The sequence below is a fragment of the Danio rerio genome, chromosome 2, assembly GCF_049306965.1.
Source record: "Danio rerio strain Tuebingen ecotype United States chromosome 2, GRCz12tu, whole genome shotgun sequence".
In the NCBI taxonomy this organism is placed as follows: domain Eukaryota; kingdom Metazoa; phylum Chordata; class Actinopteri; order Cypriniformes; family Danionidae; genus Danio; species Danio rerio.
This window is the reverse complement of record NC_133177.1, coordinates 51,715,333-51,734,021: the sequence shown is the minus strand read 5'-3', so window position 1 is coordinate 51,734,021 and position 18,689 is coordinate 51,715,333. Positions and strand designations below refer to the sequence as shown.

The 18,689-nt window shown below is 35.9% G+C and overlaps 1 protein-coding gene across 3 annotated transcripts; it reads left to right on the top strand.

Annotated features, from left to right (window-relative positions):
• The first annotated feature begins 3,715 nt into the window (after nt 1-3,715).
• Nucleotides 3,716-18,018, top strand: LOC141378919 (L-selectin-like). 3 transcript variants are annotated; one of them, XM_073930848.1, is made up of 8 exons: nt 3,716-4,072; nt 4,166-4,498; nt 4,612-4,706; nt 11,821-11,875; nt 11,971-12,327; nt 12,417-12,749; nt 14,161-14,255; nt 17,569-18,018. In XM_073930848.1, exons 4-8 carry the CDS (start codon nt 11,842-11,844, stop codon nt 17,704-17,706), a joined length of 957 nt encoding a protein of 318 aa, XP_073786949.1. In that variant the 5' UTR covers nt 3,716-4,072; nt 4,166-4,498; nt 4,612-4,706; nt 11,821-11,841; the 3' UTR covers nt 17,707-18,018. The 3 variants fall into 3 exon arrangements, with proteins under 3 accessions (XP_073786949.1, XP_073786960.1, XP_073786956.1); XM_073930855.1 differs by lacking the exon at nt 3,716-4,072 and adding an exon at nt 16,414-16,441 and having other exon boundaries at nt 4,407-4,498; XM_073930859.1 differs by lacking the exon at nt 14,161-14,255 and having other exon boundaries at nt 3,943-4,072.
• Nucleotides 18,019-18,689: the final 671 nt, after the last annotated feature.

The window sequence follows — 18,689 nt, the reverse complement described above, 5'->3', positions numbered from 1 at the left end:
TTCATGTTTTTTTTAGTGTTGTCTTTTTGTACTGTAGGTGGTGCTGGTGATTTATTTATAGCTCTGTGTGTGTTGGTGTGTGTGTGTGAGAGAGAGAGAGAGAGAAAAGAGAGATGAATTGTCCTTCATTTAAAGAGTTCACACTTAGCTCATGATTTATACATAGCTTGTTTGGCATGCTGTCGTGGGAGAGAGCCCTGAGCTCAAGGGATCCTCGAGCCCAGGGCTCCCCCCTTTTGCAGGGCGAGGGAAAGTTGAGCTCAGGTCGATCTCAAACTCCCCAGCTGGTGAGGCCAAGGTGAACTTCCTGAGAGTAAGACATTATAAAAAAAAGATTCAGGCTTATTTTATTTATAATATAGAGCACATTTGGATGGTGGAAGGAACCCGGGGGAAATCCACGCAGGCACGGGGAGAATATGCAAACTCCGCACAGAAATACCAGATGGCTCAGCGAGGACCCAACGCCATAGGTCAGGGGTCACCTATCTCGGTTCTGGAGGGCCGGTGTCCCTGCAGGGTTTAGCTCCAACTTGCCTCAACACAACTGCCTGGATGTTTGATGCTAAGTATACCTAGCAAGACCTTGATTAGCTTGTTCAGGTGTGTTTAATTAGGGTTGGAGCTAAAATGTGCAGGACACCGGCCATCCAGGAACAAAATTGGTGACCACTGCCATAGGTATTCTTGCTGTGAGGCAACAGTGCTAGTCACTGGGCCACCGTGCCACCCATTCTGAATAAAGGAGGGAGGAGGGGGGTTTCTTCCAGGTGAAGATAGTTGTAGAAACTAAATGGAGAATATATATAGTGACTTGGGATCCTTTGATTGGAGGATCATGATTAGCTAATGTGGACCAGCTGGGTCAATCATGAGCACATGCTCCTCTCGAAATTAGTTTAAAATGAAACTTCACTTAAACTTGTATATGTGTGAAAGCATTTACAGCTACAGTCTAAGCAAATGTGTTGAATTTTTTTTTCCAGCATTCCAGTAAATGATAATTTTGATCATGATTTACAGAATATTCTCAGAAATAAACTTTTTATTTACTAAAAATCTTTGCAAGAACACTAATAACAATAAAATTTGATGTCTCTAAAAGACCCGGTTTAAGAATCTTGACTTTGATGCACGACTTGATTAATTTATCTGTCTAAAAGATGTGACATGTGCATCAATACCGAATAGTTTCATAAATGAAAATGACCAATCTTAAGATTATACATAATGTACACCACTGTACATAATGTGAGTATGCCCTAAACCATTAACATTTGCAATCTGCACCTCAGAGTAAGAAGACAAAACAATAAACATGTTCAAATATCTCAGTGAGGTAAATGAACCTAATCAGTTTGATAACAGACTTTGGCTTTGAAATTAAATGTGTTGAATTTTACATGCATACCACATGTTTAGATTACATACCGCTGCTCAAATATATACAATGAAACTGAATATATGCACACACACATTATATATTAAATTAACACACTTGTGCAGCAACTTCCAAGTTTATTCAAAATGTGTGCTCTTTATTTAAATCACCTGCTGGAAACGTTTTTGGAAATGTTTTATGGAATACATTATGTAAAAAAAATGCAATGTGTTATGTAATACATATGTACAACAATGTCTTTAATGAAAATGAGTGCTTTGAATATTAAAATATCTCACGCCTTGTTATTAAACAAATTTAATTTGACATTTTTTGATACATTTGTTCTCACAGAATGTAATGTAATGGTGCAGACTGAACCTCCTTGTTTCATTCTAAAGCTCATTCAAGTGTTTAAAAGTTATTCAAAGTGTAATTGATGTTGGGGGGGAAGTGCATGAGAGATCATACGTTACATTTAAATGTAGTAAAATCTGCTAGATAGTTTAGAGAGTAGTACACTTTGATTGGTAGCTTTATGCATTAAAATATTTGTCAAACACCTCTTTAATCTGTAGGGCAAGTCTCACTGTACAAATAAAAAGGATTTCGAGAGTTCACACTTAGCTGATGATTGATAATACTGTAAAACTAGTTTGGCGTGCTGTCCTGGGAGAGAGCCCTGAGCTTATAAGATCCTTGAGCCCTGGGCTCTTTTCCGTTGCAAGGCGAGAGGGGAGTTTGAGCTCAGGTAGATCTCGATGACTCCCCCTCTTGCTTGTTGTAGCTAAGTGTCAGATAAGGATGCTGAAAGGTGTACTCAGAGTTTGGCTAAAGTATTTGGATTAATTGTTTAGAGTGCTTATTTTTGAACTGTGGGAGGAAACCGGAGGACCCGGGGAAAACCCAGGCGACCACGGGGAGAACGAGCAAACTCCGCACAGAAATGCTGTCTGGTTTGGAAAGGAATTAAACCAGGGGCATTCTTGCTGTGAGGCAACAGCGCTAATCGCTGGCCACCGTGACGCCCGTTTGAAAGGAGGGAAAGTAGGGTTGGGTGGGGGGGTTTCTTCAAGACGAAGATATTGAGATGAGAAAAGTCTGGTTATTTATAGTGAGTTAAGGATCGTCTGATAGGATAATCAGTCATTAGCTAAAGTTGGAACAGCTGTGAACAACAATAAGCACGTGATCCTCTCGAAATTTGTTTATAAATAAACTTCACTTCACTGGACAAAAACTATCTTGAGGTAAGAAACTACAATTTCACTTCTGACCACAATTGATTTACTGTGTATGATTGTTTAGAAGACAGATATACATAAATTTAAACAGTATATGAGTGTAGCAAAAACAAATGTTTAAAAGGTTGACTGCCATTAAGGTTCTAAACATACTTTAAAATATGCTTCAGAGCATTTTGTATGTGCCTAAACCAGGGATGGGCAAACGATCCTCGAGGGCCGGTGTCCCTGCAGAGTTTTGTTCCAACACTAGTCAAACACACCTGAACAAACTAATCAGTGTCTTCAAGATCACTTGAACTCTATAGGGAGGTCTGTTTGAATAGGGTCGGAGCTAAAATATGCAGAACACTGGCCCTCCAGGATCAAGTTTGCCCACACCTGGCCTAAACCATGTGTAGGTCTGTAGGTAAGTTGTTTTTAAGATTGGAGAACTGAACATTTAATCAAAATAACCCAATACATATGGTTAAATTTAATAACTCAATGCATTGGGTTAAAAATAACCCAGAGTTAGGAAGCTGCTATAATAACCTATAGTTGGGGTATTTTTAACCCAACTATTTTAACAGAGTAGGAAAAGGATTAGTTCAAACTATAGTGCACTGTGCTCCTGAATGCAGTGCGCACACTATACCCACACTAAAAAGGAGAAACTCTTGAATGTAGACGCTATTTATGTTTTATGTGCATAACAAATCATTTTTGTAGCTTTATAATATGCTGATTGAATCACTGAAGAGATGAGGTCTGTTTTGAGGATGCTTATTGGTATTTTTCTTGACTTTTAAGAAGTTGGGAACCTTGCTGTCTGTAGTGGATAAAGGAGCTTTTGGATTTCCCCAAAAATATCTTCAATAGTTCTCAGAAATCAAATATATTTAGTTCAACATGCTCTTTCTGCAACACTGTGATGTAGAAATACATTTCTTTCTCATTTCTCGTTAGGAACCAGCAGAAAAGTTCTATGTGAGCAGTCATGGAGAGTATGTTTGTGCTGCTCCTGCTATCAGGTTGGTTTGGTCATCTGTAATCTCGATTTATGATGATGTTTACACATATAGCTGGTTTAACATGTTGGTTTTTACAGGGCTCTTCTGCAGCAGTTCTGCTGTTTCTCGTCAGTATCAATATATAAACCTGCAAATGTCGTGGCCAGATGCTCAGAGTTACTGCAGAGAGAATTTCACTAATCTGGCTACTGTAGACACCATGGATGATGTGAACAGGCTGATACATTCAGTGAATGCTGGATACAGTGGATCAGTGTGGATTGGACTGAGGAGTGGGACAGAGAAACGCTGGGTTTGGTCGAGTGGAGAAAACTCTTCTCAGTACTTTAACTGGAGTTTGGGAATGCCAAGTGATGGTGGATACTGTGTAGCTACTAATTCTGGCATTTGGAGTGATATGCCATGCAATCAGCGGTGATATTTTGTTTATCAGAGTAAGTTCTGCATTCATCTAAGTGTATTATTCCGCAGTTTAACTGAAAAAGAAGAGCTCAGAACTAATACTTTTTTTTTTTTTTTCATGACAGAAGACACTACATACAAAATGGTACTTATGACTAAAAGCTGGATAGATGCTCAGAGTCACTGCAGACAGTATTACACAGACCTGCCCACCATCCACAGCTCTGCAGAAAACAAATAGGTTTCTGCAGCTGCTGTAAGCAGATTGTACTTCTGGATTGGTCTGTACCGGGATCCTTGGAAATGGTCTGATCAGTGAGATCTCAGAATCAGATACTGGGCATCAGGTGAACCATCCCAGAGAGTAGGATCTGACTGTGTCAGCATGTCAGCAACTGATTCTGGGAAATGGAGGCAAGAAACCTGCAATGAACTGCATCCTTTTATCTGTTATGCAGGTGAGTTTAACAAATTAACTGAATCAAATGATCACTCTGGAGACATTCAGATTGGGATGTATGAGTGATGTGTCTTCCATGTTGAAAATGACTACATGTGTGTATTTCACTAGAGAAAAAGAGAAAACAAATCTTCAGACTGAAATTATCCTGTGCAGGGCAATGCGCATTGAATGATCCTTCACTACAGACCGCCATTCTGAATCAGGTTTGTGTCTGCCTTGGCCATTGTGTGCAATAACACAATGTTATAAAATATATGCTCAAGGTTAAATTTAAATGTACCAAATGATCCCATTAAGTTCCACTCATATCATCAACAACAATCTCTCTCTCTCTCTCTCTCTCTCTCTCTCTCTCTCTCTCTCTCTCTCTCTCTCTCTCTCTCTCTCTCTCTCTCTCTCTCTCTCTCTCTCTCTCTCTCTCTCTCTCTCTCTCTMTATATATATATATATATATATATATATATATATATATATATATATATATATACATATATATATATATATATATACATAAACATATATATATATATATATATATATATATATATATATATACATATATATATACATATATATATATATACATATATATATATATATATATATATATACATATATATATATATATATATATATATATATATATATATACATATATACATATATATATATACATATATATATATATATATATACATATATATATATATAAATATATATATATATATATATATATATATATATATATATATATATATATATATATATATATATATATATATATATATATATATATATATATATATATATATATTAGGGGTGTAACGGTACACAGGGTGGGAGCCAGTACGAGCAGGCAGACACAGAAGTCAGAAAGATTGGTAATGAGAGCATCATGCTTTAATAAAGGGATATTCTGAATTCAAAAGCGATGTTCTACTGTTTAACATGACAGCGAGAAGGCAGCATGTTGTCTGCCACGTCATTTGGGATGCCATGTTGAGCATTGTTGCACTGAAAACATTATATTATGTACTTATTCCCTTTTATCTTTTTAGATATTAGTCTGAATCGAATCCTTTGGTTTGTAATGCGTACCAAACCGAAAGTCGAACATACGAATACGCGTATCGTTACACCCTTAATATATATATATATATATATATATATATATATATATATATATATATATATATATATATATATATATATTTATATTATATATATATATTTATATTATATATATATATATATATATATATATATATATATATATATATATATATATATATATATATATATATATCAGTCTAGTGGCCCACTACAAAAAATATTCTCTCCGTTAAACAGAAATTGAGAAAAAATAAACGGGGGGGGGCTAATAATTCAGACTTCAACTGTATCTAATTGGCACTAGGTAATGATATTTTCAACTTTAAAACTGAAAATACTTTAGCTTTCCTACTTAGTTCATTTTAAATTCTTTAAAAAACTTTAAAACTATTACTAATATATAAAGCTTCAATAGAAACAGCTAAAAGTGTCATTAGAAATGAAAACCCATATATCCTTTACATGAATCTTGATGTTGTCCAAATATTCATATTCATTGAGTAATTAAAGTTAAGCATGGACATTACTCCTAAGATTTTTAGATGTGTTTAACTTCCTCTATTAATAAACAGATTGTCTGTCATGTGAAGATGTACACACTGCAGAATATATTGTATTGTCTGTTTATGTGTGAAATTCAAGTTTGTTTTTTATTTGGTGTTATCTTTTTGTAGGTGGTGCTGGAGTGTTTAAGTCTGTGAATGCACGTGTGTGTGTGTGTGTGTGTGTGTGTGTGTGTGTGTGTGTGTGTGTGTGTGTGTGTGTGTGTGTGTGTGTGTGGATTCTCACTAAAATGTTTAGTTTAACAAAACAATTGACAATCATACTTCAAAAATCAACATTTGATGTCTCTTAAAGCCCTATTTAAGAATCATAGCTTTGATGTACGTTTTGTGTCTTAAAGATGTGACGTGAGGCAATGCTAAACAGTATCCTAAATGATAAGGAACAATCTAAATATGAAATGTACTTAACATAAAACTTCCTAAAAAGTGGTTTATCTGAGATTAGTTAGCTTACAGTTCTTTAAAAAAGCTATCATCACCTTCAAACAGACAGATCAGGACTGCGGGCAGGCCAGTTAAGTACCTTTATCCTCTCCCTCCGCAGCCAGGACAGACCCTGGCTTTAAAAACGGAGACATCTGAAAACAGAGACGATGCTGCAGACATTCACCTCTCTGATTGGGGCTTTTCCTCAATATTAAGTAGGCTACACACAGTTCTGTCCTGCATCCTCTCCTTGTAAGTTCAGACTTCGCAAGTTTGATATGGAAAACAAACTCCTGGGCCCGGTTTTTCAAAAGGTTTAATCCGGATAAAATTGATCCAGATTTAGTAATCCTGTTTTTTCAGGTAATCCAGCTTACTTTTTGAGCCAGTTTTTCAAAGCAACATCTGATTGGATCAATCTGATCCGGATAGGAACTTTTCAGGATCACTAAATCTGGATAACCAGTGCTCAAACAGCATAGGACATCACAATGTAGAACTATAGATATGTATAGAGTAGAATAGCCAGCGTGGGGTCAATATAACATTATTTTTATTTGAAATGAAAACTAAGAAAATTTGATAATTATTAAAATAATAATAATAATAAATAATAAAAACAAGAAAAACAACACCCCATCCTCTTTTAGCAGTCCGCTCATCTGAGACCTACAACACAAACACTGTACATTGAGGATATTTATAATAAGTTTCAAATATAGATGTAAATAAAAAAAAGACTGAATGTCAAAAACTCCACAATAATTTCAGACTTCCTCATCTGATGTGGAGAGAGCAGCTTGTTTCTCTGCCAGATGAAGCTGTGCTTCTGCCCTTTCAGTCTCTTTTTGCAATTGTTGAAAGAGATTTCAAAAATCAGTGATTGCCATTGTTTGCAATTTTTTTTTCTTATTCTGTAATCATTGCATGCATCACTAATAAATATTCTAAAAAGAAAAATATTTTTCATTGTGATGAATATATATATATATCAGTTAGTGAAAGAATAAAATGTATAGTTTTTGGTCAGTTTTGACAGCTGTTTGGGGGATTATTTTATGAGGTCAAACTCGTTCTACTTTGCTGTAGGCCTATACTGAAAGGCTGAATACGTTAAAGCCTATACTCACTATAGCCTGACGGATGAACAAATAAAATGAAAACCTTATGAAGCAATAGTATATCTCGTAAGATACTGTATGATCCAAAAATAGTATTATTTAATACATTTTTAAAGTTTTCATAAAATTTTAGGCATGAAATCCACGCTAAATCCACCCTTCTGATGGGATCAGTTTAATCCAGGTTTTTTGGATCAAAGTGATCAAGATCCTACAAAAAAGATCTGAAAAACCCAAACTAAAGGTTTGATCCGGATCAAAACCAAGATTGGATTACGTGATCTAATCTGATTATGTAATCCGTTTTTTTCTTTTGAAAAACCCATTTTTAAGATTGATCCAATCCCTTATCCAAAATCCCAGTGGATTACTTTTGAAAAACCGGGCCCTGAGGACACAATTAAATCTTCATAGGGAACAGTGTACTTTATAAGCTTATTAACATTACCCTGGCTACGTTGTTTCACTTTCACTATCTTAAAAATAAAATTAAAACATGATTTAAGGAACTGCTATTTCCATTTTGATATTAACAAATGAACAGACCGCAAAAGTTGAGGCGTTGTGCTGCATATATGAGCGTCATCTTCGCTGTATGCGTATTCATACCAAAACGGAGCCTACAACATTACTGCCTCCTTTCATTTTCATTGAAAATACGAAACATACCCTATCTTTTGCTGAATGTCAGTATTAATAATGGCCAGTATATAATTATAACGTACATTAAGTTATAACATTTTAGGAAATAAAGGCAAGCACTCTCTGCGCTCAGCCAAAACCCATGACCTGAGAACAAGTAATAGATTTAAAAGACCAAAGACGAGGAATATGTCGTTAAATATAGACAACACGATGAATTAAAAATCAGGTTTGACAAATATAGTAAGATTAGATAAGATTAGATCCAGTGGTAGATCCTTTATGAGTACCCCGTCGAGCACAGCTCTCTTCTGGCTAGATAGGCTGCAGCGCATGCGTGTGGTCACATGATGTGCATTTTCAGTGGTTTGATGTAGACGGAGAGCTGTTCAGAAACGCTGGGTAAAACGCTAGTGTGGACGTGAAACTATTGCACTAGTGTAAACAGGGCCTTAGGCTTGCACCCTGTTCCTTTACGCATTACAAATTCCTCCAGATTCCTTGAATCATTTATTTATGTAATGCATTGTTGAAGGTGAAATATCAAATGTCTTCCAATCTTTCTCTAAGGAACAATGTTTTTAAAATTCAATAATTTTCTCACATAATTGTTGGCTAACTGGTGATCTTCAGCCCATCTTTGCTTCTAAAGGACTGGACCTTTCTTTTGTACCAAATCATAATTACTATCACCTGTTGACATCACCTGTTTCAAATCACATCATTAGTTAACTAATTTAACTAATTACTAGCTCTAAATTTTTCTTGCCCCATTTTTGAAATGTGTGGCAAGAACCAAAACTAGAATACGCGTTTATCTTGAAAAAAATAAAAAACTATAAAAGTCATGAGGAACAAATTAAATAGTGTTTTTTGTATTGCCTGCAATGAAATACAAGTCAAAGTAATTATTTAGAAATCACTACTTTCTGTTTTTATTTGAGTTTTATTTACTGTCCCAACTTTTTCAGAATTAACACACTAGTGCATCAACGTTCCAATTTAATTGTGTATAGTCAAGTCATATTTTGCAGAGACAGATTTGTTCTCTTTATTTAAATCATGTGTTAGAAACATGCCATTTTTGGAAATGCTATATGTTATACAAATGTTAAACTTACATTTGCTTTTTTGTAGTGATTGACTTGCCTTCAGCATGTTTTTAGATGGGTTGAAAATAAGTTGGTAATACAGTTTATTAAGCTGTAGATGTTTTTTTTTTTTTTAAGTATATATTAGAACAATCTCAATCTAAGTCAAAATATATTTTGCGTGACCCATTAGACCAAGAAAAGCAACAACATGCAAATATCTTTAATGAAAATGAGTGCTTTGAATATCAAAACAAGCCAAGCTTTATCAAAAAAGAGTTTTTAATGTGTATATGTTATTTTAGATTTTAGAGAATATACTGTTATTGTGCAGACTGAACCTCCTCGTCTCATTTTGAAGCTCATTCAGGATTTTAAACATTATTCAAAGTGTAGTTGTGGTACAAAGCGTATGAACTTGTGCATTACATTTAAATGTAGTCAAATGTGTTCTTGAAGGGTCTATGGAGAACTACACTCTGATTGGTAGCTATAAGCTTTAAAATGTTTATCAAAACATTGCATAAACAAATAGATGAGAGCCAGGGATTCATTAGACTAAGCTCTAGTCCGAAAGCCAAGAGCCGAAAGCCTCTGTAAAGATTTACTGGACAAAAACTATTTTGAGGTAAGAAACTACAATTTCACTTCAGGCCACAATTGGTTATAGTTTATAAATGACAGGTTTGGTTAAATATATAAATGTTAGAAAGTCATGCAAAAATACTCATTTAGCTGTCAGGGGTTAGTGAGTGAATAAGTACAGATGCGCTCATCGTCACCTTGGAATTATAAAGTTCTGTCTGCGTTCTGAATAATTTTGAGATATTGAGCTTCAAAGTTTTTGCATTCAATATAGCAAACAAAATGTGTGTAACTCTTTCTTACAATAACATGACAGAGACCCTAAATGTACTCTAAATGTAAATTATCAAAATTCACTTACATTTGCAAATTGTATTTAAAAATAGTAATTGCTGATAGAACCTTCTAATTCTGAAACGTCTTTTTCCACTTGGAATTATAAGGTTCTGTCTGGCAAATCATTCATTGAAGCATTACTTTTTAAGAAATACAATCAAAAATAAATATAATTTGGTGTTGTGACAATATGTTGATGCTCGAGAGAGTTAAATTTTTGTTTTCTATAACATTTATTTCATGTTTTAGGATGAATATTTTTTTCTTGTTCAAATTAATCATACAAGGCTGGGCTAAGTATTTTGTCCAGTGCAGATGTTAATTTTATCTTATTAATACGGTAATATTTAATTAATTTTGTGCTTTATATGAATTATGGATTTCCCAGAGATGGGTTGCGGCTAGAAGGGTATCCGCTGCGTAAAAATGTGCTGGATAAGACGGCGGTTCATTCCGCTGTGGCGACCTCGTATTAATAAAGAGACTAAGCCGAACAGAAAATGAATTATTGAATTATATTTATTGGATTATTTCCCCCATGTATTAAATTATGTATTTGTCCTTCGAGGCTTAATATCAATTTTATAAAGACTTTAAAAGAAAACACACAATGAGCAAATAAGTTTAATAAACACTGAAAAATCTTTCACTGACTATATATCAACACAAGTAAAAATATTTCACATTTCATATATACAATTTTTAAATATTTGTTTCTTTTTCAACAAAGTAAAATTTAATCTTTCATCTTAAAGTAAAAAAAATGCTTCTAAATCATCACATGTACATACATCTTTTCAGTTTCATGTTTCTTCTCCATTTGGTGTGGTGTGGCATTATTTAGCTGACTCTTAATTTTGTGTGATTTTGTCTTTCTGGTCTTTCCCACTGTAAATAGACCAGTCCGGCGAATTAACAAAGAAAGCTGATGCTGATTGGTCCTTGTGCCTGCTTTAAAAAATGCTGATTGGCTCACAAAAATAACCTTATAGAGTCAAGCTAGAGTTTACCTTTTGTTTTAGTTTTTTTTAATAAAAAGTCCTAAAATGTAAACAACTTCTAAAGAAACAACACTTAATGTAAATAAGTTGTCATTTAATAAGATTATGTAAATAACTAAATTTTGACCAAAATGTCAGATAGAACCTTATAATTGTAAGATGACGACATGTGTACTAAACACACAGAATATGATGCAATAATAGCACAATAATTCTGAGTGATACATGTGTTTCAGGGCTAGGCGATAGTAAAAATATTGGTATCGATACAATACAAGGTTATTCCACAGATACTGAATTTTATTTATTGTTTTACTTAATATTTTATTACTGTTTTAGCTAGGGGAACATAAATCAAATATATTAAATTCAACACACCCTACTTACAGCATTGTGATGTAGAAATACATTTTTCCATCTCTCATTGATCCAGCAGAAAAGGTCTGTGTGAGCAGTCATGAAGAGTCTGTTTGTGCTGCTTCTGCTGTCAGGTTGGTTTGATCATCTGCAATCTGTATTTATAATGTATGTAAATATACAGTCAAGCCCAAAATTATTCATACCCCAGGGTTTTTTTTCCCAACAGGGCTCTCCAGGAGCAATGCTGCTGTTTCTCGTCAGTATCACTATATAAAACTGCAGATGTCCTGGTCAAATGCTCAGAGTTACTGCAGAGAGAATTTCACTGATCTGGCTACTGTAGACACCATGGATGATGTGAACAGGCTGATACATTCAGTGGATGCTGGATACAGTGGGTCAGTGTGGATTGGACTGAAGAGTGGGACAGAGAAACGCTGGGGTTGGTCGAATGGAGAAAACTCTTCTCAGTACTTCAACTGGGCTTCAGGAATGCCAAATGATGATGGATACTGTGTAGCTACTTATTCCGGCAGTTGGATTGTTAAGCTATGCAGTGATGGGCGATATTTTGTGTGTTATAGTGAGTTCAACATTCTTTTAAGTGTATTATTCTGCAATTCAACTGGAAAAGAAGAGCAGAGACTGAATACTTTCTTTTTTTCTTCACAGAAAACACTACATATTACATGATACAAAGTGCTAGAAGCTGGACAGATGCTCAGAGTTACTGCAGACAGTATTACACAGACCTGCCCACCATCCACAGCTCTGCAGAGAATGACCAGCTAAATGCAGCTATTATGAAAGGATATTACATCTGGATTGGTCTTTACAGAGACCCTTGGGAATGGTCTGATCAGTGGGATCTCAGATTCAGATACTGGGCATCAGGTCAACCAAACCAGAGAGTAGGAACTGACTGTGTCAGCATGTCAACAACTGATTCTGGGAAATGGAGTCAAGAAAGCTGTAATGTCCTGCATCCTTTTATCTGTTATGAAGGTGAGTTTAACCAGTTAATGGGATAGTTCTCCCAAAACTGAAAACTGTTTCAAACCTGATTGAGTTTCTGTCTGCTGAAATCAAAAGAAGATATTTTGAAGAAAGATGGAAATCTGTACAAATTGATGTTGTACACATCGTAGGACGTTGCATTTTGTTTTTAAAAAAAATTAGGTTGACATTAGAACTCAATGTCAAGCCAACGTCAATGTCCAATGTCTGACAGAAATTGCATTTTGGTCACTTTCCTACACAATCTAAAACAACAAAATATCAATTCTGTGTTTCCTCTAGGATTTTTTTCCAGCTGTGGCGGCAGGCCTTTTTTTACACAGATCTGCCAACTACCTGTAGTGTTATTTCATTGACAAATGTCGTAAAAGTGCTGTACTAGAAGACGAGATCGCATTTATGTAATATCCTACAGCATGCAAATCTCTTTTGTGCTCGTGCACAAAACCTCTTTCACGCCCCGTCAAATTTGGGCCGCTTCAAGAGCGCGCAGATCTTCTTGTGCACTCTCAAATAAATGCTGCTGAAGTGCGATTTAGTGCGTTTATGTCTCCAGCATTTATTAGATTTGCTAGGAATATTTATGAATGTCTTTAATAGAGCTACAGAGCGGTATTAATGTGTTCTGAAATAAAGTGAAACGGCTTTACGTCGTGTTTGCTGGCCTCACGCATGACACACCTGTAAGTCAGTCAGTCAGGACGTAACATTAAAGGGTTAAGCAAATGACACACAGCACTACTCCGGTTACAGAAAAGTTTGCTCTGTTATAATTTACTCATAACTTAAATGTTTTGAATGAGAAGTTGTAATGTAGTCGTGGCGGGATGAATTTTGCCGTGGTGTCCCACCTTGAAAAATGAATGTAGCGGGAACCATGTCTGTGTGGACCCTATCAGTATGACATCTATCAGACATTGGATTTTGGTTACCATACCTGACGAACAAATGTTAGTATGTGACATCAATATGACATTGATTTAAGATGCTCAATGTTGTATTTTGGTAGCTTTCCAACACAAACTAAAACCAACAAAATATCAACATCCTTTCACGTCATTATTGGACATGAAAATAATATTGTCCTTAGATGGTGGCAACCTAAATCTAACCTATTATAAACGTCTTGTGACATTGTGTGTCTCTTGGGCCATAGTATTTTTTTTTTTTTCTTCTATGAAAGTGAACAGTTACAATCCTTCCTTTAAACTATCTTATTTAGTATTCAGCACAGCAAAGAAAGTTATAACGGTTTGAAACCATTTGAGAGTGAGTAAATTTTCTTTTTTTTCCCAGTGAGCTATCCTTTTGTCAGAAACAAACAGTCACACATTTCAAAAACATTAGTCTGCAAGATGTCTTTTCCGTGTTGAAAATGACAACGTGTTTATTTCACTAGATAACAAGAGAAAGCAAACTGTGAGACTGAAATTATCCTGTGATGGAAAATGCACATCAAAAGACCCTTCACTACAGACTGCCATTCTGAATCAGGTTTGTGACTGAAATTAGCAATTTTAAATTCTAGTGCCACAATGCAACACCTGTTAATCAGAGCATTATTAAAGGAATAGGTTATCTTTCACATAGGATCAAACTATAACTATCAAAACCACTCAAGAAATACATATAAGAGCATTTGTTTATCAAAGGTGACAAAGTAAACTGTTAAGACAGAAATGGATGTGTGACAATGTTGCAGGTCTTAAATCGACAGGACACTAACAATCTTTACTTAAAACCACTTGTCATTAAAGGGCCATGACACCCCCTCTTTCTGTTAAAGTCTACTTCAGAATTTTTTCAAAAGATGCATGATTAATGGGCGTGGAGCTCCGCGAGCATCGGGCAGGAGTGGGCGTGGCCAGCAGGGGAGAAGGGGAGCAAATAACTGCTGTTGTCAGTTAGCTCACAAAATGAGACACAAAGAGGAGACGCATGAGTTTATAGTTTACAAAGTTAAAATGCAAAGAAATAAACAGTGATTTAATGCCCTGCTACATTTGTTATTCGTAATTTCATATACAGACAACCACAATTTATATCATTATAAAGATAAGTGTGTTCATGTAAACACTACAAATGAGGACTTCTTCCTCAATCCCCGTATCCAGCAGACTCAGTGCAGCAGGTCTCCTGACCCGTCTATTTTAACCATTAACCCTGCTGGTAATCTGGAGGATTTAGGCAAACACAGCAGCATGGCGAGAATGCCATTCTCTAATTTTCGTGCTGCTCTCGCGACAAAAATGCTAGCAGCACGCACACAGCTTTGCTGTATGATCGGCCCTGACAAGATCGCGGGGAAAAACATGCAACAAACCCCGTGGATGATGGAAACAAACGCATATGAGCCTTCATGAAAGGCTAAATACTGTGCTGTGGTTTTCATGTCTCTCAGCTCGGGCTTGACACAGGCAGGTCTGGCAGGTCTCTTGAATAATTAAGCAGCCGGTTCTACTCATAGGATAAGAAAACTCCGCTATGAATAATAATGAGAAACCGACGCGTCATCATTGCATTTGCAGTTCTGCGCTACGTCGCCGATTTTGATCCCGCCCCAAAAATCATTTTAAAACCGGAAGCTGCAATTAGCTGACAAAAGCTCAAAAATTATCCAGTTTTCCCCACAATTAAAGCTGACAGGTGCTAACATTGTCTTAACTGATGCTCAACACACACACATCTGTTAATATAAAAAAAAAGTTCTCCGGGGTGTCCTGAACCTTTAAAGAGCACCAATTTTACCCCTTTTACAAGATGTAGAAGTCTTTGATGTCACCAAATGTGTCTGTAAAGTTTTATCTCTAAAGACAAATCAGATTATACCTTCCAAAGTATGCCAAAGTTGAGCTCAAAGCAAAGCGTAGCTGTTTTTGTAGCCTATGTCTTTAATGCAAATTAGGTGGTTCTTCCCACGTGCATGTCAGTGTAGGTCCTACGGCAAATCGGTACTGTGTCAAGTCAGATAAACAGCACAGTGACAGAGACATGAACGACTGAAGCAGATTCAGGATAATTTTTTTAGTTTATGAGTCAAATATTGCAAGTAAGTTTACTTGATGTATTTGTGGTGGAGTTAATTCAAGCAAATGACACAACGATGCATGATTTTCTGCAAAGATGTGTCCCACACAAATGCCATTTCAAAGTTCTCAGTACGCACTAGGGTTGTGCCAATTGACAATTCCATCGACCATCGCTGATGGCCAACAAACTTCACCATGCTGAGCGGGCATCGCGATCCATTGCCTTGCCCCACATTTATATTGATATATAACTATTATTTGCATGTCGTTTTAAAAGCAATAACGGTCTTTTCATGAGCTGTGTTAAATGTTACATACAGCTACCGCTTGCATGGCTGACGGCATCGTGAGGATTAAATGAAGGATTATACAGTACCTATCATGCTTAAAATGTGTAGATTCAGTGGCAAACGCTGTTACCTGCAAACCTCGTCCCACAGACTTTACGGTGAATGGCTTTAGTCATTTTCATGACGGACTTGAAGCCACTGGTAGTCTTTTATCCACTCTTGGAAAAGTGTAAATGGTGGATTAACATTCAGCACATGATCACTTATAAGATGTGCCATTATTAGTAATTGTTGGTAAATCTGTCAGTGTTATTTTCATTCTCTCATCTTCAGCGCTTCCAGCCTGATCTCACGAGAAAACGTAAGTATTTTACATTTTGCCAGTTTAGTGGCTAATTCGTACGAATTCGTAAGAATTCAGTCGTACGAAATGGTACGATTTTAAAAAGGAGGCGTGGCACCTGACCCCACCCCTAACCCCAACCGTCATTGGGGGATAAGCAAATCGTACTAAATGGTACGAATTAGATCGTACGAATTCATACGAATTAGCCACTAAATGAAAAAGTTACGAATTGCCGAGAGATTGTGTTGGCGCTTCACATTTTCACGGTTGTAGCTTCTGTCATCTGAAGGCAGAAGGCATTGACTCTGTGATTGACGGCTGAAATTAACCAATCATTCGCGCACCCCACCTCCCCACCCCCACCCGCAAACGATCGTCCATCACGATATTTCACATTAGACATCATATGATGCCAAATTGGTCAACATCCCCCAACCCTGGTAATCACATACACGATTTTTGCATGTCTACTCAGCCTCGTATAGCCTCTATGTCTTTTCTTTATTACAAATATGCACTGTCTTAATAACGTTTTAATCTTGTACAACTCATTGTTGAGGTGCAGTTGATCACAGAGAGTTGGAACAGATCTTTTAATCCCAGTTTCTTCGCAAATGCTGTTCTGTGAACATGTTTATACGCACTACTATGGAGACATGTTAATAATTTGGTGAGCGCCAATAAATTGCACTCCTACGTCACGTTGCAGTGTGCCTCAAGATATCTGGGATTTAGATCCTAATTTAACATCAGGGGGGAAAAAAAAGAAACTTGTTGTGTTTAGATCACTCTAATGTGACAGTGGACACATTATACCTACACTCAGTTTTGTCCAAACAGCTTCCAAAAGTGGACTTTGGCTCCTTTAAGGGATAATTCAATACCCCAAACATTAAATTCTGTCAGTATTTTCCCACTCTCAAATCTGAATTAAATTCTTTCCTTATTGAAGAATGTGTGTGACTAAACAGTTGTTGGCTGTAGTAAAAAAAATACTATGAAAGTGATTGGTGATCCCTCAATTAAATGGTTAAAAATAAATTAAACTATCACCAACAATCTGTACTGCTGTTTTTGTGTCATTCTGAGCTGAATAGACTAAGTCTATATTTTATTTTGATCTTTTCTTGTTTGTTTTCCAGATCACTGAAAAATTAAAAGGCAAGGGACTGGAAAGTGAAAGCACAATAAACTGGAGAAATGGAGACGGTGAAGAGGTGTTTCATCTGGAGAACACCGTTGTAGATAATTCAGATAATAAATGTAAAAACACTCCTTAATGCACTTTATAAAAAAATTAATCATATAAAGCAAAGGTAAAACATTGCTTTAATGAACTGGAAATATTACTTAAACTGTCACTTTAATAGTTCTGTATGTGGTAACATCCATTTTGTTTCTGATATATTATTGTCTCAATCTAGTGGCCAGACACTGTCATCGATATATAAATGGAACTTGATCTTGCCTATTAAATTTTCAACTTTAACACAGTCAATAATTCTTTAATATATAAAGCTAAAGACATGTACACAAACCTTAGTCTCAGCTTCAGACTTCCCTTTATGCTTACTAATAAATGTATAACTTTCTGAGTCATTCTTGAATCAGTGATTTACTGCCTGCACAACCCTCTGTTTATGTGTTATGAGCAGAGAGCAGAGAGTTGTCTCTGTTAATTAGACTAAAATCTCTAATTAATCTCTGTCTGCATCTCTGTCTGCATGTTCTCCCTGTGTTCACGTGGGTTTCCTCTGGGTGCTTCGGTTTCCCCCACAGTCCAAAGACGTGGTATACGTGAATTGAGTAGGCTAAATTGTCTGTAGTGTATGTATGTGAATGAGAGTGCATGGGTGTTTCCCAGAGATGGGTTGCAGCAGGAAGGGCATCTGCTGCGTTAAACATAAGTTAACTTAAGCCAAAAAGAAAACCAATAAATGAATAACTAAACTATTGTTTAATTATAATACAATTAATTTGCTTTAATTGTATAGGGAATAACTGGCTGATTGTAAGCTTTTCTCCCCCATTTACTTCTGGATTTAACATCTACATGGGGCAGCAGCATCACTTTTAGTGATGTAGCATACATCTGCGAGTACTATGATGACACATCAGTTTTTAATAATTATTCAAGAGAGTGACTTTTCATATCCTATGTGAAGCGCTGCTTCAGAATTTCTCCGACTGCAGTTGTTAGGTGTTCATAATACGGTACTGGTAGTGCTGTTAGAAATACCAGACTTCAACAGGAATGTACTTA